This window comes from Papio anubis, chromosome 3, assembly GCF_008728515.1.
Source record: "Papio anubis isolate 15944 chromosome 3, Panubis1.0, whole genome shotgun sequence".
Classification (NCBI taxonomy): Eukaryota; Metazoa; Chordata; class Mammalia; order Primates; family Cercopithecidae; genus Papio; species Papio anubis.
This window is the reverse complement of record NC_044978.1, coordinates 89,770,831-89,791,407: the sequence shown is the minus strand read 5'-3', so window position 1 is coordinate 89,791,407 and position 20,577 is coordinate 89,770,831. Positions and strand designations below refer to the sequence as shown.

The 20,577-nt window shown below is 36.4% G+C and overlaps 1 protein-coding gene across 1 annotated transcript; it reads right to left on the bottom strand.

Annotated features, from left to right (window-relative positions):
• Positions 1-4,873: 4,873 nt before the first annotated feature.
• On the bottom strand, positions 4,874-19,249 carry LOC110743301 (alcohol dehydrogenase 1A). The gene is made up of 9 exons (XM_031664407.1): positions 19,124-19,249; positions 15,806-15,907; positions 15,082-15,220; positions 12,901-12,990; positions 12,586-12,803; positions 10,890-11,150; positions 8,676-8,811; positions 7,958-8,096; positions 4,874-5,156 (listed from the first exon to the last, which is right to left on the bottom strand). The coding sequence occupies exons 1-9, from the start codon at positions 19,139-19,141 to the stop codon at positions 5,132-5,134; spliced, it is 1,128 nt and encodes a 375-aa protein (XP_031520267.1). The 5' UTR covers positions 19,142-19,249; the 3' UTR covers positions 4,874-5,131.
• Positions 19,250-20,577: the final 1,328 nt, after the last annotated feature.

The following is a 20,577-nucleotide window of genomic DNA, read 5'->3' as shown; positions in this document are numbered from 1 at the left end:
TATCTCCTAATTCTATCCGTCTCCCCTCCTCACACCCCACGACAGGCCCTGGTGTGTGATATTTCCCGCCCTGTGTCCAAGTGTTCTCACTGTTCAATTCCCACCTATAAGTGAGAATGTGCGGTGTTTGGTTTTCTCTTATTGTGATAGTTTGCTCAGAATGACGGTTTCCAGCTTCATCCATGTCTGTACAAAGGACATGAGCTCATCCTTTTTTATGACTACGTAGTGTTCCATGGTGTATATGTGCCACATTTTCTTAATCCAGTCTATCATTGATGGACATTTGGGTTGGTTCCAAATCTTTGTTATTGTGAATAGTGCTGCAATAAACATATGTGTGCATGTGTCTTTATAGCAGTATGATTTATAATCCTTGGGGTATATACCCAGTTATGGGATGGCTGGGTCAAATGGTATTTCTAGTTCTAGATCCTTGAGGAATCGCCAGACTGTCTTCCACAATGGTTGAACTAGTTTACAGTCCTACGAACAGTGTAAAAGCATTCCTATTTCTCCACATTCTCTCCAGCACGTGTTGTTTCCTGACTTTTTAATGATTGCCATTCTAACTGGTGTGAGATGGTAGCTCATTGTGGTTTTGATTTGCATTTCTCTGATGGCCAGTGATGATGAACATTTTTTCATGTGTCTGTTGGCTGCATAAATGTCTTGTTTTGAGAAGTGTCTGTTCATATCCTTCACCCACTTTTTGATGGGGTTGTTTGACTTTTTTCCTGTAAATTTGTTTAAGTTCCTGTAGATTCTGAATTTTAGCCCTTTGTCAGATGGATAGATTGCAATAATTTTCTTCCATTCTGTAGGTTGCCTGTTCACTCTGATGGTAGTTTCTTTTGCTGTGCAGAAGCTCTTTAGTTTAATTAGATCCCATTTGTCAATTTTGACTTTTGTTGCCATTGCTTTGGTGTTTTAGTCATGAAGTCTTTGCCCATGCCTATGTCCTGAATGGTATTGCCTAGGTTTTCTTTTAAGGTTTTGATGGTTTTAGGTTTTATGTTTAAGTCATTAATCCATCTTGAGTTAATTTTTGTATAGGTGTAACGAAGGGGTCCAGTTTCAGTTTTCTGCATATGGCTAGCCAGTTTTTTCAGCAGCATTTATTAAATAGGGAATCCCTTCCCACTGCTTGTTTTTGTCAGGTTTGTCAAAGATCAGATGGTTGTAGATGTGTGACATTATTTCTGAGGCCTCTGTTCTGTTCTGTTGGTCTATATATCTGTTTTGGTACCAGTACCATGCTATTTTGGTTACTGTAGCCTTGTAGTATAGTTCGAAGTCAGGCAGCGTGATGCCTCCAGTTTTGTTCTTTTTGCTTAGGTTTGTCTTGGCAATGTGGGCTATTTTTTGGTTCCATATGAACTTTAAGATAGTTTTTTCCAATTCTGTGAAGAAAGTCATTGGTAGCTTGATGGGGATGGCATTGAATCTATCAATTACCTTGGGCAGTATGACCATTTTCACAATATTGATTCTTCTTATCCATGAGCATGGAATGTTCTTCCATTTCTTTGTATCCTCTGCTATTTCGATGAGCAGTGGCTTGTAGTTCTCCTTGAAGAGGTCCTTCACATCCCTTGTAAGTTGAATTCCTAAGTATTTTATTCTCTTTGAAGCAATTGTGAAGAGGAGTTCATTTATGATTTGGCTCTCTGTTTGTCTGTTTTTGGTGTATAGGAATGCTTGTGATTTTTGCACATTGATTTTGTATCCTGAGACTTTGCTGAAGTTGCTTATCAGCTTAAGGAGATTTTGGGCTGAGACAATGGGGTTTTCTAAATATACAATCATGCCATCTGCAAACAGGGACAATTTGACTTCCTCTTTTCCTAATCGAGTACCCTTTATTTCTTTCTCCAGCCTGATTGCCCTGGCTAGAACTTCCAACACTATGTTAAATGGGAGTGGTGAGAGAGGGCATCCCTGCCTTGTGCCAGTTTTCAAAGGGAATGCTTCCAGTTTTTGCCCATTCAGTATGATATTGGCTGTGGATTTTTCATAAAAAGCTCTTGTTATTTTGAGATACATTCATTCGATACCTAGTTTATTGAGAGTTTTTAGCATGAAGGGCTGTTGAATTTTGTCAAAAGCCTTTTCTGCGTCTATTAAGATAATCATTTGGTTTTTGTCTTCGATTCTGTTTATATGATGGATTACGTTTGTTGATTTGCCTATGTTGAACCAGCCTCACATCCCAGGGATGAAGCCAACTTGATCGTTGTGGATAAGCTTTTTGATGTGCTGCTGGATTCGGTTTGCCAGTATTTTATTGAGGATTTTTGCATCGATGTTCATCAGGGATATTGGTTTAAAATTCTCTTTTTTTTGTTGTGTCTCTGCCAGGCTTTGGTATCAGGATGATGCTGGCCTCATAAAATGAGTTAGGGAGGATTCCCTCTTTTTCTATTGATTGGAATAGTTTCAGAAGCAATGGTACCAGCTCCTCTTTGGACCTCTGGTAGAATTTGGCTGTGAATCCGTCTGGCCCTGGATTTTTTTGTTGTTGTTGTTGGTAGGCTATTAATTATTGCCTCAATTTCAGAGCCTGTTACTAGTCTTTTCAAGGTTTCAACTTCTTCCCGGTTTAGTCTTGGGAGGGTGTGTGTGTCCAGGAACTTATCCATTTCTTCTAGTTTTTCTAGTTTATTTGTGTAGAGGTGTTTATAGTATTCTCTGATGGTAGTGTGTATTTCTGTGGGATTGGTGGTTATATCCCCTTTATCATTCTTTGTTGTGTCTATTTGATTCTTCTCTCTTTTCTTCTTTATTAGTCTTGCTAGCAGTCTACCAATTTTGTTGACGTTTTCCAAAAACCAGTTCCTGGATTCATTGATTTTTTGAAGGGTTTTTTGTGTCTCTATCTCCTTCAGTTCTGCTCTGATCTTAGTCATTTCTTGCCTTCTGCTAGGTTTTGAATGTGTTTGCTCTTGCTTCTCTTGTTCTTTTAATTGTGATGCTAGGGTGTCGATTGTAGATTTTTCCTGCTTTCTCTTGTGGGCATTTAGTGGTATAAATTTCCCTCTACACACTGCTTTAAATGTGTCCCAGAGATTCTGGTGTGTTGTATCTTTGTTCTCATTGGTTTCATATAATATCTTTATTTCTGCCTTCATTTTGTTATGTACCCAGTAGTCATTCAGGAGCAGGTTGTTCAGTTTTCCATGTAGTTGAACGGTTTTGAGTGAGTTTCTTAATCCTGAGTTCTAGTTTGATTGCACTGTGGTCTGAGACACAGTTTGTTATAATTTCTGTTCTTTTACATTTGCTGAGGAGTGCTTTACTTCCAACTATGTGGTCAATTTTGGAATAAGTGTGATGTGGTGCTGAGAAGAATGTATATTCTGTTGATTTGGGGTGGAGAATTCTGTAGATGTCTATTAGGTCTGCTTGGTGCAGAGTTGAGTTCAATTCCTGGATATCCTTGTTAACTTTCTGTCTTGTGGATCTGTCTAATGTTGACAGTAGGGTGTTAAAGTCTCCCATTATTATTGTGTGGGAGTCTAAGTCTCTTTGTAGGACTCTAGGGGTGTGCCTTATGAATCTGGGTGCTCCTATATTGGGTGCATATATATTTAGGATAGTTAGCTCTTCTTGGTGAATTGATCCCTTTACCATTATGTAATAGTCTTCTTTGTCTCTTTTGATTTTTGTTGGCTTAAAGTCTGTCTTATCAGAGACTAGGAATGCAACCCCTGCTTTTTTTGTTTTCCATTTGCTTAGTAGATCTTCCTCTATCCCTTTATCTTCAGCCTATATGTGTCTCTGCACCTGAGATGGGTCTCCTGATTACAGCACACTGATGGGTCTTGACTCTTTATCCAATTTGCCAGTCTGTGTCTTTTAATTGGAGCATTTAGCCCATTTACATTTAAGGTTAATATTGTTATGTGTGAATTTGATCCTGTCATTATGATGTTAGCTGATTATTTTGCTCATTAGTTGATGCAGTTTCTTCCTAGCATCAATTGTCTTTACATTTGGCATGTTTTTGCTGTGGCTGGTACTGGTTTTTCATTTCCATGTTTAGTGCTTCCTTCAGAAGCTCTTGTAAGGCAGGCCTGGTGGTGAGAAAATCTCTCAGCATTTGTTTGTCTGTAAAGGATTTTATTTGTCCTTTACTTATGAAGCTTACTTTGGCTTGATATGAAATTCTGGGTTGAAAATTATTTTCTTTTAGATGTTGAATATTGTCCCCACTCTCTTCTGGCTTTTAAGGTTTCTGATGAGAGATCTGCTGTTAGTCTGATGGGCTTTCCTTTGTGGGTAACCAGACATTTCTCTCTGGCTGCCCTTAACATTTTTTCCTTCATTTCAACTTTGGTGAATATTATAATTTTGTGTCTTGGAGTTGCTCTTCTCGAGGAGTATCTTTGTGGCATTCTCTGTATTTCCTGAATTTGAATGTTGGCCTGCCTTGCTAGGTTGGGGAAGTTCTCCTGGATAGTATCCTGCAGAATGTTTTCCAACTTGGTTCCATTCTCCCCGTCACTTTCAGGCACACCAATCAGATGTAGATTTAGTCTTTTCCCATAGTCCCATATTTCTTGGAGGCTTTGCTTGTTTCTTTTTACTCTTTTTTCTCTAAACTTCTCTTCTTGCTTCATTTCATTCATTTGATCTTCAATCACTGATACCCTTTCTTCCACTTGATCAAATTGGCTACTGAAGCTTGTGCATGAGTCACAAAATTGAGATAAGAGGTAGGAGACTTCAAGTACAGTGGCTCAGCACGTGTGTGTTCAGGGCAAGTGAAGGTTCCCCTCCACTGGATTCAATGACTAAAGATTATGAAGATACCAAAAATGCAAGAAGTCATAGGAGATAGCTTTTCTCAATGGCAAAGATGACACAAGTAGAATGGTTAAGAAGGAACGTTTATTGGCTTCAATTCCCCAGCTGATGTTCAACACTTTATTTAGTTCTCATTTGGATTTTAGACATTTGCTTGAAAAATAATTTTACATCAATTTCAATTTCTTTGGAAAGCCCCCACATGTAATTTATTGATAACATCTCTGAAGAGCAGAATTAATGATATTTCCCAGCTGTTGCTGCAGATCAGGTAGAGTAGAGGAGGCTGAAGACTGCCACAATGGGAAACATCTGTATTGTCTCAAAACATTAGGATGGTACGGATACTGCAGTAGGAAAGAAGAGACATTGTATTAACATTTAGACAACCCACATGCTTCCATGTGAGAGTCCAAGGAGCATTTGAAATGCCTAAGTGAAAATCTAAGTGTCTGTTCTCAGTCACTCTAATCCCACCCCCATGCATTTGGGTCAAGTCAAGTCAAAGGAAAGTTCATCTTTTTTGGTTTTCTCTTGTGTTTTCCTCAACTTTAAGCTCACTCACAACATTCTGAGTGTGCCTGTCGTTTAGACTTCAATACCACATTAGCATCTTCAAAAAATCATTCTTGTGTGCCCATGTTCCTGGTATAATAAGGAATATAAAATACAACAATGGATAATAACTTGTGATAAGTTTTTGCTATTTGTCGCATTCTTCATGCATTTTCTCACTTAAACTTCAACCTAAACATCAACACTAGGAGGTAGGTTTTCATATTATTTTGATTTTAGAGATTATAAACACCGAGACTTAGAAAGATTTGTAACTTTGTCTGGTCGCACATCTAGTATAGAGTTTTGGAATTAAAACTCAAATACAAATTTGCACACGTTATAAGACGATAAATAACTTGCCTGAAAGAACTGATAATTTAACAAATTTAAGACCATGCCGGAAGTTTAAAAGACCTTTGATACAGAGATGTTTAAGGATTCTTAGAAGTAGAGAATAAAGTCGATTTGTATTAATTCCAAGATACTTCATTCTTGTGAATATTAGAAATGTAACATTTACATTAGAATTAATGCCCTTTCTACAAACCAACTTCTCATGAATATTTTTAGAAAATGATGGTCTTTGTGACTCTTTAATAATTTTTAAAATATATGAGTATATGCATATGCATATATAAGAAAAATATATGCACATAATTCAGAGAATACAAGACAGCAGAAAGAAGAAAGTAAAAGTAATCCATAATGCCCCAACCTAGAAATAGTCATCCTCAATGTTTTCTTGAATTTCTATCAACTTTTTACTAGACATATGTATAAGTTTTACTGCTCTTGTTGAAAATTTGAGATATTGTATATAAAATTTATATTCTTTATTATATTAGCCTAAATTATATCATGAGAATCTCCCAATGATGTAATTTCTTTTTGATGGCTTCATTCATTTCTAATAGCTGATTGGAATTTATTAAACCATTTTCCTCATGTTGAAATTTAGAATGTTTCTAATGTTTGATATTACAGAAACAAGTAAACATGCTGAAACACATATGTATGTTTGAATAGTTGATTATTTCTGTAGAATAGATTTCTAGAAATGGAATTGCTGGAACAAAAGATCCAGTTTTTTTTTTTAAGGGTTTCTGACACATATTACCAAATTGCTTTCCCAAAAGGATGTATCAATTACTACTGAAAGTACATGAAAGTGCCTAGCCACCTTAGTCTTACCAATATTGAATGTTACAATTTTTAATCTCATTTTATTGATAGGATTAATTATATTTACATATGCATATTACTATATGACATTCTCATAAAGTGAATTTAGGCATGCTTCATGACTTCTAATGTTGCTCAACACTGTCCTCTGGTTTTGTTCATCTCTATATTTGCCATCATCTTTTCAATCCTATGATGATGATGATGATCATGATGATGATGTCAATGATAATAATGATGATATCAAAGATAACTAACCTTTGATGGCTACTGTTGTCCATATATCCATGCACTCTTGAGGGGCAGTATGGTTTAATAGAAGTGAATAGATTTGCTAACAACAAGATCTACCTTTGAATTCTGGCTCTCCTTCCTATCATCTGATGATTTATGACCAAGTCATGCCTTCTCCGAGTCTCAGTTTTCTCTTCTCTAACATAGTGAGATTGAGACTGACACTGAGCATTGCCTGGGAATCACATAAGATAGTGCAGGTAAGACACTTAGTAGAACAGCTGGCGCTCTGTGGGTGCTAGTTTCTTTTCCTCCTCAACAATGTTGTCGGTTAAAGTGTCTACTATAATAATTTTGTGAGTGCCAAAGAAACACTATTTAAAGTTGAAAATCTTGTGAAAATAAGAATGGGATAGCAGAAAAATCTCAGACTCTGGAGCTAGAAGGCAGAGGTTAGGTATAACTGCCTGTTTCCAGTTGTGCCTCATGTAAATGCAGGTGACAAAATTCATTTTATTAGCTGGTTGTAAGAGTTAAGTGTTAGAGACAGGAAATAGAATTGGCTTAGTTTTCTAAGCTTCAGACAAAAAGTAAGCCAAACATTTACAATAGTGTTTAGTATACTTCTCTTTTACAATAAATTTTACTGAAAAAAAATTTTTGTAAACCATAAAAGTAAAAAAAGGAAAAAGAAAAAACTAGTAAGATCTGCTTAGAAAACAAACCAAATGTAGTTTCACATACTCCAATAATGAAAATGTTGAGGATGTCCTGAAAATTATTTAAATATACAGCCACCTAATGTCAGCTTTATATAGGTGGCAGGTAGAGGCTTCAATGACACCACGTTATAATTATGGTTGTTTAAATAGAATTTTTTTTGTTTTTAGCAAAGGTGATTATTCTCTTTTAAAGAAGGCTTAGTGGCTCTGATCATTCAGATTTGCAGTAATCAACATTATTTGGCTTCAGCAGAATAGGAAATGCAAAGCAGCTGTTTTTAGCATCTCACAGAAGTTTTAAACTTTTCTTACATGCTCTCCATGTAAAGACTGAACAGGTAATGGAAAAACGAAGGCACTCTAATTTTTCTCATCCTTCCACCTTTTCATTTTCTGCTAGACATCCCCTATGGTAGATAAAAAGCAAAACAGAAAACTAACTTAAAATCTACCTTTTCCCAGAGTGAAGCAGGTCAAATCCTTCATTTATTTTTTCAAAAGGTAAAACATGGGTTATTAATGCATCCAATGAAAACTTCTTAGCCATAAAATCAGCCACAAGTTTTGGGACACATTCTTTACTCTTGTAGCCTGAAAAGAAGACGGTATCATAGTTAGATTCAACAAGGTTAAGTAGGAGAATTGAAGAGAAAATTTTCCAAATAAATGAAAGTTTAGAAAAGGTGCTGCTTCCAGACTGCAATGACTGAGGTTAGTAAGAGATAGAGTACTTCAGTAAGCTTTTATAGAGCTCAGACTTAAAAAAAAATCACAGATAAACAAGGGTCCCTGGTTATTCTCTCTCCCACAGAGAAATCATGGTACTGATGTTATGCCCAAAGGAACATATTTAACAGTTGTCTAAATTTGGGTGTAGATATGAAATATCGTTGTAGATTTCTGTGTCTTACTAGAAATTCCCATGCCTTACACAGTCCCAAGTACAAAAATAGATGGAGATGAATGGTCTTTGTTAATGGTGACATCAGAAATGTCTATTTTGGGACCTTCTGCTTGCATTAGTTCCGTATCTAGTTGATTTGGAGACTATAGATAGAAAATGAATTTTAATTTATTTTTGATCTGCTCTTCAAAACCTTTCCTTATCACTTGTAAAAGGGGAGATATGCTGAGGTTAATGAGAATTTGGCTCCGAGCCTAACCACATACCACCAAAAATAGCTCCCTTCCAGGTGCGTCCAATCAGTAGCAGCATAGGGTTTATTGAGAGGTTCTGGGAATTAGGAGGTACCCCTATGATGACACTTGTGCCACATGCCTCATGACAACATAACAGGGAAGCCATCTGGAATAAAGTGAACATTTAGCATCCTTAACGTGGAGTGGCATAGTTCCTACTCATAATGCACAATATCATGTAATAGACTTAGCTGGATTTTGAGTGTGTAGAGGGAAGAGATCATGTCTTTTGCTCCTTCATTCCCCTTTTTTGCATAGGATAGTGCTGTGGATTTAGGAAATGCCCAGAAAATGTTTTTTTAATGAACGAATGGATGAATAAATTGGAGTGCACTTAATTCTTCCTAATAAAGGAATAAAGAGATAGACATCATCACAAATATATATTAAGTCCAGTTCCTTATATAAGCATAGAATTTCATCATCACATAATTCTTAGGCAATCTGTGAGTTGGTTAATTCACTTTTCATTGATTTATTATATAGGTATTTTGAACCCATTACTTTCAACCACATATTTTAATGGGAAACAAAATAAATGATTATATCACCAAAATTTATCTCTTGTCCACTTGATGGTCTCCTTTTTTAACATACTACAATTCTACTGTCCATTTCTCAAAATGGACATGTTTTAAACATTGTTTTTATCTCCCCAAATATATATAGGTTTTACATTAAAATACACTGATTATTAGGGAACCTCAAAGGACAGTTCGGAAAGTATTTTCCAATCAGCTTTCTGAACATGTTCTATAGTTAGAAAATGGTTTAGGATTGCCCCAAGATATATAATGATTAGTTCTTTGATTTTGGATTCTGGCCTTTGGAAGACCAGACATCCTCAGAACATGTGGCTGTGAGATATTTGGTATCTTGAGATAAGGTACACTCCAGTTCCACATGAGAAAATGGAGGAAGGTATAGAAAAAGAACATTAGGAGAAAAGCTATAGCCCTGGAAAAAGTTGTAATCTCTTGACACTTCATTCATCTGTGGCATTTGTTCGAGGTCAAGGCTGCTGAGAACATTGATCTCAGGGTGCTGATCCGCATTACCCACACTGCTGGACCCTCTAGAAAATCTCAGCAATGGAAATGTGTTGGACTCTGGAGACTTTTTCAGTAGGATTCTAGAGAACTCTGGGTAGGTGAAATATAGCTAGAGATGTGCTTTCCATTGCCTTTGATATTTGTAACTGTTTGAAAGTAATACCATGCAATAAGCCAAAGATGGTGTAAGTACTGCAAGATTGGAAATAGTATTTCATATCAACAATGCCAACTGAGGCTGGGCATGGTAGCTTGTTCCTATATTTTCAGCATTTTTGGAGGGTAAGGTAGGAGAATTGCTTGAGCTCAGGAGGTTGAGGCTGTAGTGAGTTATAATTATGCCACTGCACTTCAGCCTAAGTGACAGAGTGAGACCCTGTCTCAAAGAAAAAGAGAAAAGGACAGCTGACATTTATTGGGAGCTTACCATATGACACGTGGCACTGTGCTAAGTACATTACATGCATTGTCTCATATAATCTATAAACAATGCCATGAGTATGTAGCTTTGAAATTTGGGGGGTGGTAAACATCTGTTGACTTTTGAAAGTATTCAGTCCTACTAGTATTGGGTACTAGTTTTGTACCAGGTACTGTCCAGTTTCTGTGATAAAATATAGTGATGCATTTGAGCAGTCACTTTCCTTAGGGCATATTTTTGTTAATAAAACAATAGTTGGCCTAAAATTGCTCATTTCTTTTGGCCAAATACTAATATGTAAAAAATAATTGGAATTTATTAAGAACACATGCAAAATTATTAAATCATTTTTGTTAAGAATGTGGAAGAAAAATAAAACATTCCAATTTGAGAACAGAATTTGTATTATTTATGTTTACTTGAACCTATAATTTTTAATTAAAAATTAACAAAGTTATCTGTAATCGCTCAGTTAAGAAAAGCAAGCCCTTTGCTTTTCCTCTAGAGGAAATATGACTTGAGACAGGTTTGCATAGTTGATAGAATGAAAGATTTCTCATAACAATAAATTAAACAAGCCAGGTAACAGATGATGGGAAATTTCCATTCATCATTAAAAATATCCTTTATACATAAAACATATATTCTGCAGCCTAAATGCATCCTCCAGGTTGCAGAGGCAGAAATCTCAGGGCATGTCATGGTACATACCATGGTGTCAAGCCGACCGATGACTTCAAATGAAAAATCCACACCTCCATCAGTCATTTCCTTTAGCACCTCCTGGATGGGTTTCTTGTAGTCTTGAGGGTTGATGCATTCAGTGGCACCCAACTCTTTGGCCTTTGCAAATTTGTCCTTGTTGATGTCCACCGCAATGATTCTGGCTGCTCCAGCTGCTTTACAGCCCATAACAGCAGAGAGGCCGACCCCTCCCAGGCCAAACACAGCACAGGTAGAGCCTGGGGTTACCTGTATTTTCAGAAAATGCAAGAATAGATTAAGCAACGGTTGTTTGAAAGTGCCTAAGCTTTATAAGGTGCCATGGCTAGTGTTTATCAAGAGCTGCTCAAACTCTTCTGTTCAATCTGTTAACAAAAACTCTTTTGGTTTCAATTGCTTTATTTTTAAATTCAGGGAGTTGAAATTGTTGAGTGGTTCTCAAACTGATGCATATTAGATTCATCTGGGCAGGTTTAAAATTATCCCACAGTCCAGGTCACAGCCCATGTCAATTAAATGAGAATCTCTGCAGGTGGAACTCAGTCCCCAGGTGACTCCAATGGGAAAGTCAGGCTGGGAACAAGGGGACTGGATGATCTTTGAGATCCAGATGGCAGTGATTACAGTCTTGAAGGGACTCTCGATTGAAATCCCTTGATAGCCAGCTTCAGTATCTCATACATACACAAAGGCAATATTTGAAAAATAAAGTAAATGGAAAAGGTTACTCCAAGAGACTGAAAAATATTCCACTTAAACCATCAGTAATTAACTCCTTGGTTCATTTATGTTCAGTAGTTGTGAGTAGTATATTCCTGCTTTAAAAAATACACTAGTGAATAACACAGCAATGAAATATTAGTCTATATTTTAATAATAAAATCTATTGTTATGAGTATCCTCAGCTTCTGTTCTTGGGTAGGCTCACTTAGATCACCCGTTATAATAGATGAGGCAATTGAACAAGGGACTAAGAGCTAAAGTCATAGAAATTTGGAAAAGATGCCATCTAATTTTTCTTAGTTGGCTAGGGGCTATTTATTAAACCTAGTCTCCCATAGTCTGCCTTCATTTTGGGTAACATCCTCTTCCTGTTCCAAATAATCTCACTCTTATATTCCCTTAAGGGCGTCCATTCATTCAATAATTCATTCTCCAAGTAGTATTCAATACTATGGGGGACAACACCAGTTTCTATCTTACTTACAAAAATACAAGGCTTGTGACTGTGATTTAAAAGTACTAATAATTATGTATCGTGATCTAAGATTCAGCAGGAGATTTGAGAAAGATGAAGCAAACGCTTCATTTTATTTATTTTTGCTATCTCAGAACTTAGCAGAACCTATGGTGCCAGAGGCATGTGTAGGTGCTTTCCAATTGTTGAATGAATTACTAAATGAGTTCTCAGGCCTAATATTTCATGATCTCATAAAGAGCAAATACAGAAGAGTAATTATTGAAAACAAAATCTTTACATTTTCTTAACTCTCAACAACTTTTTAATCTGATAAACACATGAAATTTCTAGCATGTGCTCTCAATTCTTTCTGGATTGTGTTTCTATTCTTAGCCAACATTCAAAATCTACAAAAATAGTCTTTGATTCTTGTGAGAAATTGCTTCCCTTTGGGTTCCTGACAGTCTGCGTGTAACTGTTTTTATCACCCGTTGTCATTCTTACCTTGGCAACTTTGACTGCAGACCCATAACCAGTTGAAAATCCACAGCCAATAAGGCAGACTTTCTCCATGGGTGAGGCTGCGTCAATTTTGGCTACTGCATTCTCATCCACCACCGTGTATTGGGAGAAGCTGCTGACACCGAGGAAGTGGTGGATGGGCTTCCCCCTGCAGGTGAACCTGCTGGTGCCATCCTGCAGGGTCCCCCGAGGATTGCTCACACTGGGCAGTGCAATACACAGACACACAAAGGCATGAGACAGGAGCATAACTAACGTGCAAACTCAATGTCTCTGCAGGGAGAGCATCAGAAACCTAGTCGTTTTTCAAGCAGTAGTTCCTTTCCGGGGTTTTACAAATTCTGCATTTTCCACACTGAGGAACAACGAGTGGGATGACTTTATCACCTGGAGAGGGATAAAACAAATTCTTTTACAATTTATATCCAGTATTAATAGAGCATAAACTGGAAGCTCACATGTCTTTGAAACATTAGAAGCATGTGTCTTTAAAAGTCTCCAAGAAATACAGTCCAATCACAACTATGTCATTTGCCATTTCCTGCCACAGCCTTGTTTCCAGTTTGGGTTTATAAGTGCCTGAAGATTCCTAGAGAGGAAATGCAAATATGGGAAACAACATGGATTAGAAAAATTGCTTCCACTGTATTAATAGTTACTTTTATGTAGTGTATCAATTTCTCCTGGAGGCTTTACAAACATTTAATTTAATCCTTAACTATTTAAATCTTAATGTAAGCAGAAATATAAATTTTAGTTGAAAGTAGGGTATAATAGTGCCACTAGATGTTGGTAAGACCTGTTTTTTGTTATAGTTTGATTTACAATAAAAATGAGAATTTTGAACTACTTCTTTTCTTTTCAAAGTGACTAGGTTTATCTTTATTATGAAATGAATGCTTTTAAAAAATGATCTTAGTTCTTTTTTTGAGGAAAACTATCAAAAATGGGACAAAGAACAATTCCAGAAATTCCTCTGGAAATTTCAACCCTCCACAGTAAGTTAGGGACGTTTAGGATAAGAACTGACTTTGAAATGTTTTTAGCTGGTTATTTGTGAATTATCTACTTTTCCTGTTATAGTGGAGTGAGCACAGGTAAAAAGTAAGGGTGTCATTTTGTTATTAACTTATTACTAACTAGTTAGTGATTATTAGTATTATTTAGTAGTTATTAGTAGTAGTTTAGCAGTTATTAGTTATTATTTAGTAGTTATTAATTTATTACTACTAAAGAAATTAGTAGGAGCTGAAACCCAAATTGGACAGTTCATTTTATTTTTCTGTTTACAGTTCAAATAAGTATTTGGTGAAGTGGCAGGTCCAATCTAGTGCCTAAAGTGATTTTCTAGACTGTAATCCCAGCATTTTGGGAGGCCGAGGTGGGCAGATCATGAGGTCAGGAGATTGAGACCATCCTGACTAATATGGTGAAACCCCGTCTCTACTAAAAATACAAAAAATTAGCTGGTCATGGTGGTGGGTGCCTGTGGTCCCAGCTACTCGGTAGGCTGAGGCAGGAGAATGGTGTGAACCCGGGAGGTGGAAGTTACAGTGAGCTGAGATTGCGCCACTGTACTTCAGCCTGGGCGACAGAGCGAGACTCCATCTCAAAAAAAAAAAAAAAAAATAAATAAATAAATAAAAATAAAAATAAAAAATGAAATGAAAGTGATTTTTTAGAATTAAACATAATTTTTATTTTTAATTACCTATGCTACCTATTCCACAAGTCCAAGAAAAATGGTTGCCCCATAACATTTTGTAGGTAAAATTTATGTGAAAATGATGGTATGGAAATGTCCTAGTTATTCTTCCTTTATAATTAGTAATCTGTAACCAGTCACAATTAAGCATGGCTGAAGGTAATAAGGCAGACATTGTTGATGGTGGATGGCTCCTTCTATGTTTCTTTCATTTCCTTTCACCTAGTCAGTTTCATTGATTCCATGCTCAGGAAGAGTGACCATGTTGGAAGAGGAGATTGGTGACGTGGCTGCATAGGTCACCTAAGAAAAGGTCATGTTTATTCAGTTGTAGCCGTGTAGCCTCCACCTTGTGAACTCAGCACAGAACAGTTTCCATACTTATGTTTTTTTCCCTCCTCCCATTTCTAGTTGTCTGGGCCCTGATAGAAGAAGACCGTGTTCAGCAACATTAACATGAAGTTATTAGATTATGAATGCCACACTGGTAGGCACTGTGTCCCTTTTGATCCTCACATATCTCCAGGCTCCAACCTAGTGCCTGGCATCTAGCAGATGCTCAGTACATAATGGTTGAAGGGTAGAATACATGCCTGCCTGAAGACATACATGCTTGAGTCAGGCAGGCAGAGAGGGAAAGAGGAAACCCCTGAAGTCCTGGCTGCGCGGTGACCTTCTGCAAGCGCTTTCGTCCCTCATTGCCGGTTTCCTCATCCAGGCGGGAAAATCTTAGGATCGTGAACAAGCATGTTTCCTGAGTGTGAATCCTGTACCTGGTTCGACTGTAGTCACCCCTTCTCCAACACTCTCCACGATGCCGGCTGCCTCATGGCCTAAAATCACAGGAAGTGGGGTCACCATGTTACCACTAACCACGTGGTCATCAGTGCTACAGATTCCTACAGCCGCCATCTACAGAGTGAAGAGAAGATGCTTAGATTCCCAAAAGATTATGAGTCTCAGGTGAATTTAAAAATCCCAGTTTCCTGAAATTGTGCTTCCAAAATGTTTTCAAGGGTTTTGCTAATAATCCCTACTATTCCCATATATGAAAGATTCAGTTTATCCTCAAGGTTAACCAGGCTGAAACCCTCCTCTACCTTCCATTCTTGAAGTAAACAATTTAGAATAATCTGTGAAGTAACTGATCTTGAAATAGTGAAGTCTTAAATAATATACAAGAATGCATGCTTTTAAAAAAAAGTAGTAGAAATTGCAAATTAATACATAAAAACATCTAATGCTAATTGATTCTGAAGTCTTGATATATATCCCTTTGAATTTTTTTCTGTACAAACACATAAATTCTTTTGTATTTTACTGGAATTACACTGTATGCACTTTTAAAAAATTTAATAATTTATATTTATAACTTTCTTTGAAAACAAGTATTTTCTGGATGATTATATAAAAATGACTCAGGATTTTTGGTTGTTTCCGTTTTTTAACTTTTCTGCATTTTTAAAACTTAAATACAAATGGAAAAATGTATTTCACCTTAATACGAACTTCATGGGCCTTGGGAGGGGCAACCTCCACCTCCTCAATGGAAAAGGGTTTCTTTAACTCCCATAGCACAGCTGCTTTGCATTTGATTACCTAGAAAAGCAAACAGAGAGTTGGTACCAGTGTGTTCGCACACTTGCAGTCAGACATTGTGTCATTTAATCTGCGTACATGCAACATCTAGTCCCATGTCTGGTACCTAACAAGTGCTCCATAGAAATGATCACCTCTGATTTATAAAGAGAAAAAAAATATATTTTAAAAAAGGAATAACATAAAGAAAGATAAACAGTTAACTATAATAACACACTGAGATAAAATGGAATATATTCATTAAGGCCATCCTTATGTTGTTGTTGTTGTTTTCTCCAAAGTTGTTTAATCCTGACATTTCCTAATGCTGTGCTGAAAACATCTCTTCACCCACAATTATTGGCTGGTACATGAAATTCTAAGTCACCTTCATTTTGCTAACAGAGTCAGTGTCTGTTCAAATAAAATACACTGCTTTCTTGCTCAATTTTCTGCTTAGGCCAAAAGGATCTGACTTTATAAGGATACATTTATCTTCCTGCCTGGGATGGCATCTCTTTCTCTCTCTCTTTTCCTATTCTCCTCTTTTAATTTTCTCTCTCCACCACTTCTGTGTGTTACTTCTTCCAACACCCATTTGCAACTTAGCTTTGAGAGCCTGTACTGTTATCTGATCTATGTGTAGAGACTCCTTCCAGCTTTGACTTGAGCCCCAAATTACAAAGGTTGGAGTTGGTTTTGTGTGTGTGTGTGTGTGTGTGTGTGTATACACTCAGACCTACACATACATATTTCAAAATTGGAGACACTGTGTGTTTGAATTTCTAGCTAGCAGATCTTATCCATAGATGTTCTTAAAAATAAAAGATGAACACATAATTTCCAGTGCTTGGTAGTGTACTGTAATATCTGTCGTCATTGTGGTTAAGCATGTACAATTCACAGAACTCTTTCCAGAATCAACAAAATTGCAATTATGATAAAAATTCAATTGTAATGTATTCTTCTGACAATTCATTGTCATGATTTATTTGTCAAATTATTCAACTTTGCAGAATGTTCAACATGATCAATGCAAAATAAATGTCAGAATACTTGGAAGTAAGGTACTAATAGTAGAAGTTCCTGATTATCAGGGGCCTATGATGCGACAGGCACATTGTGGCCTGTGCTGGGTGAGTTATATGCATTATATTTATTTATAAAATTTATCTTTAATTTCAATAGTTTTGGGGGTGCAGGTGTTTTCTGGTTACCTGGGTAAGCTCTTTAGTGGTGATTTCTCAGATTTCGGTGCACCCTTCACTCAAGCAGTGTACACTGAACCCAATATGTAGTCTTTTATCTTTCACCTCCCCTTTCAATCTTCCCCCTCGAGTTTCCAAAGTTCATGATATCATTTTTATGCCTTTGTATCCTCATAGCTTAACTCCCTCTTATACATGAGAACATATGATGTCTGGTTTTCCATTTCTGAATTACTTAGAATAATGGTCTTCAGCTCCATCCAAGTTGCTGCAAAGGCCATTATTTTATTTTATTCTATTTAATGGCTGAGTAGCATTCCATGGTATACACACACCATATTTTCCTTATCTACTCTTTTGTTGATGGGCATTTAGGTTGGTTCTGTATTTTTGTAATTGCAAATTGTGTTGCTGTAAACAACATGCATTATTTTTAAATCTCATAAGGATGCTACCAGGACAGTGCTATTGAATTACTGGCTTTATTTTACAGCTGAAATAATTGAGGATCCATTGACTCAGTGATTAAATAATTTCTCTAAAGTCTCAAAGCTGGCTTTCCAGAGAATAAAGATGAATCTAACCTTATGTTTTCACTACTTGGTGGCAGTAGAAAGTTAGCAAAAAGTTAAATAGCAACAATAATAATAGTGGCTAATATTTACTGACTTATTTCTATATACCAAATGCTATTTTAAGTTCTTTATAGTATTAATTTATTGAATTATCACAACACAACTACTTTACAAAATAGATGTTAATATTGTCACCATTTAGCATTTGAGGAAAATACAATGCAGGATGGATAAACATAAATGAAATGCTGACAACAAACTGAGTTATTGATGTTGTGCCCAAGAGGGGAGGAATAATTGTCTATTTCATCAGTTATTATTTCCATTAATATGATTGGTTTATACTTTTGCTCTAGGAACTCATTATTTCTTTTTAAGTTGAGTTTGGTAAATTTAATTTTTTTGTTAATTATTTTCTACGTGGAATGTATATATTAATCAGTAATGAATGAAAGTGAGGTGGAATAAGAACAGTACCAATGGGATACTCATGTGATTTCCAACTAGTCTTATTGATATGAGCCTGTTTTGTCACAGAGTGTATAGAGAAGCCTCAGAGCCTTTAAATTGAGTTATCATAGTGAGATATTTTACTGTGCAATACACTGCTAACACAAAAAAGGACTGGAAATTGTTGCACAAATTTTTGTAATTAGGCAGTTAAAATATCAATTGATTATATTGTATTACCACATGCATTTTTGTGCACCTGTAAACACATTGGACAATTAAGAGATTTATGGAAGGCAAAACCAAATATCTGTGTTCCTAGTGCTGATAAGTGATTCAAATTGTATTATTAATTTTCTGTAAGACCATATTGATTTTTATATGGGGAAGATACTGTTCCATAGGATTACACTGGAAATTGCCAGAATTGTGTCCTGCTAGACCCTTTTAAATCAGAATTTGAATGTTGATGTTGTCTTGCTTAACCTTCATGATTCTAATGCTGTGGGACCAATGAGCATTTTGTAAAGTTTTTTATGTTAAGGTTAAAGGGTACTTCAAAGTCTTCTAAATCAAATCCTCTCATAAAACTTTCATCAGACTTTCTCGTGTTCACAAAAAAATATAAATACAAATAATAATACATTGAAATTATGGTACCTTAATATAAAGAAAACTTCTTGATGAAAGACATTTCTAACTTTGGCTTTACAAATTAATCATGATTAGCTTGGAATAATCTATGACTTTATTGCAAATGTCTTTAATGTAGGAAATAAACAATAGATACAGATTCTATACATTCTTTTTGAAGGTATTTAGGAATAGCTTATTTTCACTGTAGTTCAGTATACATTCCATATTGTAGCATATATTGCATATCATATTTCAGTGTATCATTTCTAATTTAGGTATGAATTTTAAATTGTTAATCAAATACTGTATTCCTTTCTTTGTTTTATTGATGAGCATATAGTTCCAACAGTAATATAGGTTTTGCTTACTTTTCCTGCTGTGCTCATGTTGATTCTGTCTTCTCTGCAGACCAGGAGACAGGTGAGTCCCTGTGGATTTCTTCCCTGCTCAAGTGCATAAAGCAGGTGTATTGTACAGGTATTTATTATTTTTTTTGCTTGAATAACACCCAATTCCAGTTCCACACATGATCCACATCTTTAAGCCACACCCATCAGATTATTCTCAGACTGTCAAATCATAAAGAAGAGGGCAATGAACCAACAATCAATACATTGATTTTTCCAATTTCAGATAAGATTTTGTTTTCATTAGGTTAAATATTAAGTTAAAGTGATAAAGCTTAATCACTTTCTCTTCTCCTCACTTTATTCCTCAGCTGTCAAATTTCTTGTTTCTCCTCTCATAATCCCACAGTGGTCGTTCAAAGTTCTGTTTTCCCTTTGTCTGCACTAAGCTCCAGCTTTGAATCCGAATGGTGCAGTTAGGAAGAAGGAGGAGCAAAGAAGCAGGGCAAATAAAGGTGAGAGTCAGGAGCCAGAAGAATGTGTTTGACTCAGGACTCCCCTTCTCTTCATAGAGAATCAGATACTCAATCACAGCAAAGGTGCTCACCCTGCTAGGCATTTTTGCTGCACCTCAAACCAATCAGCATTGACTGAGCCCCTCTGTGTGTCAGGCACTAAGCTGGGTCCAGTGGATGGCAGGGATGAATAAGACATGACCTCTATCTGTGCCACAGGCAGTTTGGGGCAGCAGTGATGGCATGCCTTTTGGGACTTGGCAGACCCTATTCCTTACTAGCTCTGCGTACTGGCACTTACTATTTCACTTTCTTTTTTGCCTTAGTTTGTTTACCTGTAAGATGAAGAAGAATAATTCCACTATTTTAAATGACTGTTTAGTGAATATAGCACCATTTTAAAGGACTGTTTAGTGAATATAGTACTATTTTAAAGGACTGTTTAGTGACTATAGCACTGTTTTAAAGGACTGTTTATTGAATAAATGATATAATCTATGTAAAGCACTGATGATGGAGTTTAGCAGGTAGGAGCACCCTACTAAATGCTAGCTACAATTATTGTTCCTAAAAGGAAGCTCACAGTCAATGGAGAAAAGATACACAGGCAGCCAAGTCTACATATCAGCCTGGCGGGGAAGTGCGCTATCACAGGGATCAGTTAGTGCTTTGGGAGCAGAGACAGAGGTACTATTCAGAATGAAGGACTCAGGGGAGGCATTATAGAGGGACAGGTATTTGAGGTAGATTTTAAATAATTGTGGGAAATTCAGACAAATCCTCACTGGAGCATTTCTATTGCCCTTTGATCAATGTAACTAGTCTATGCATGGCTGTCCAAGAATATGAGTTTGATTTTTCTTTTATCCACACTTGGAGGCATTACACAGGCAGCTATTTAATCAGATGCAGTCTGTCAACATGAACATGTCAACAGAAAGGACATATCTCTCTAGAATT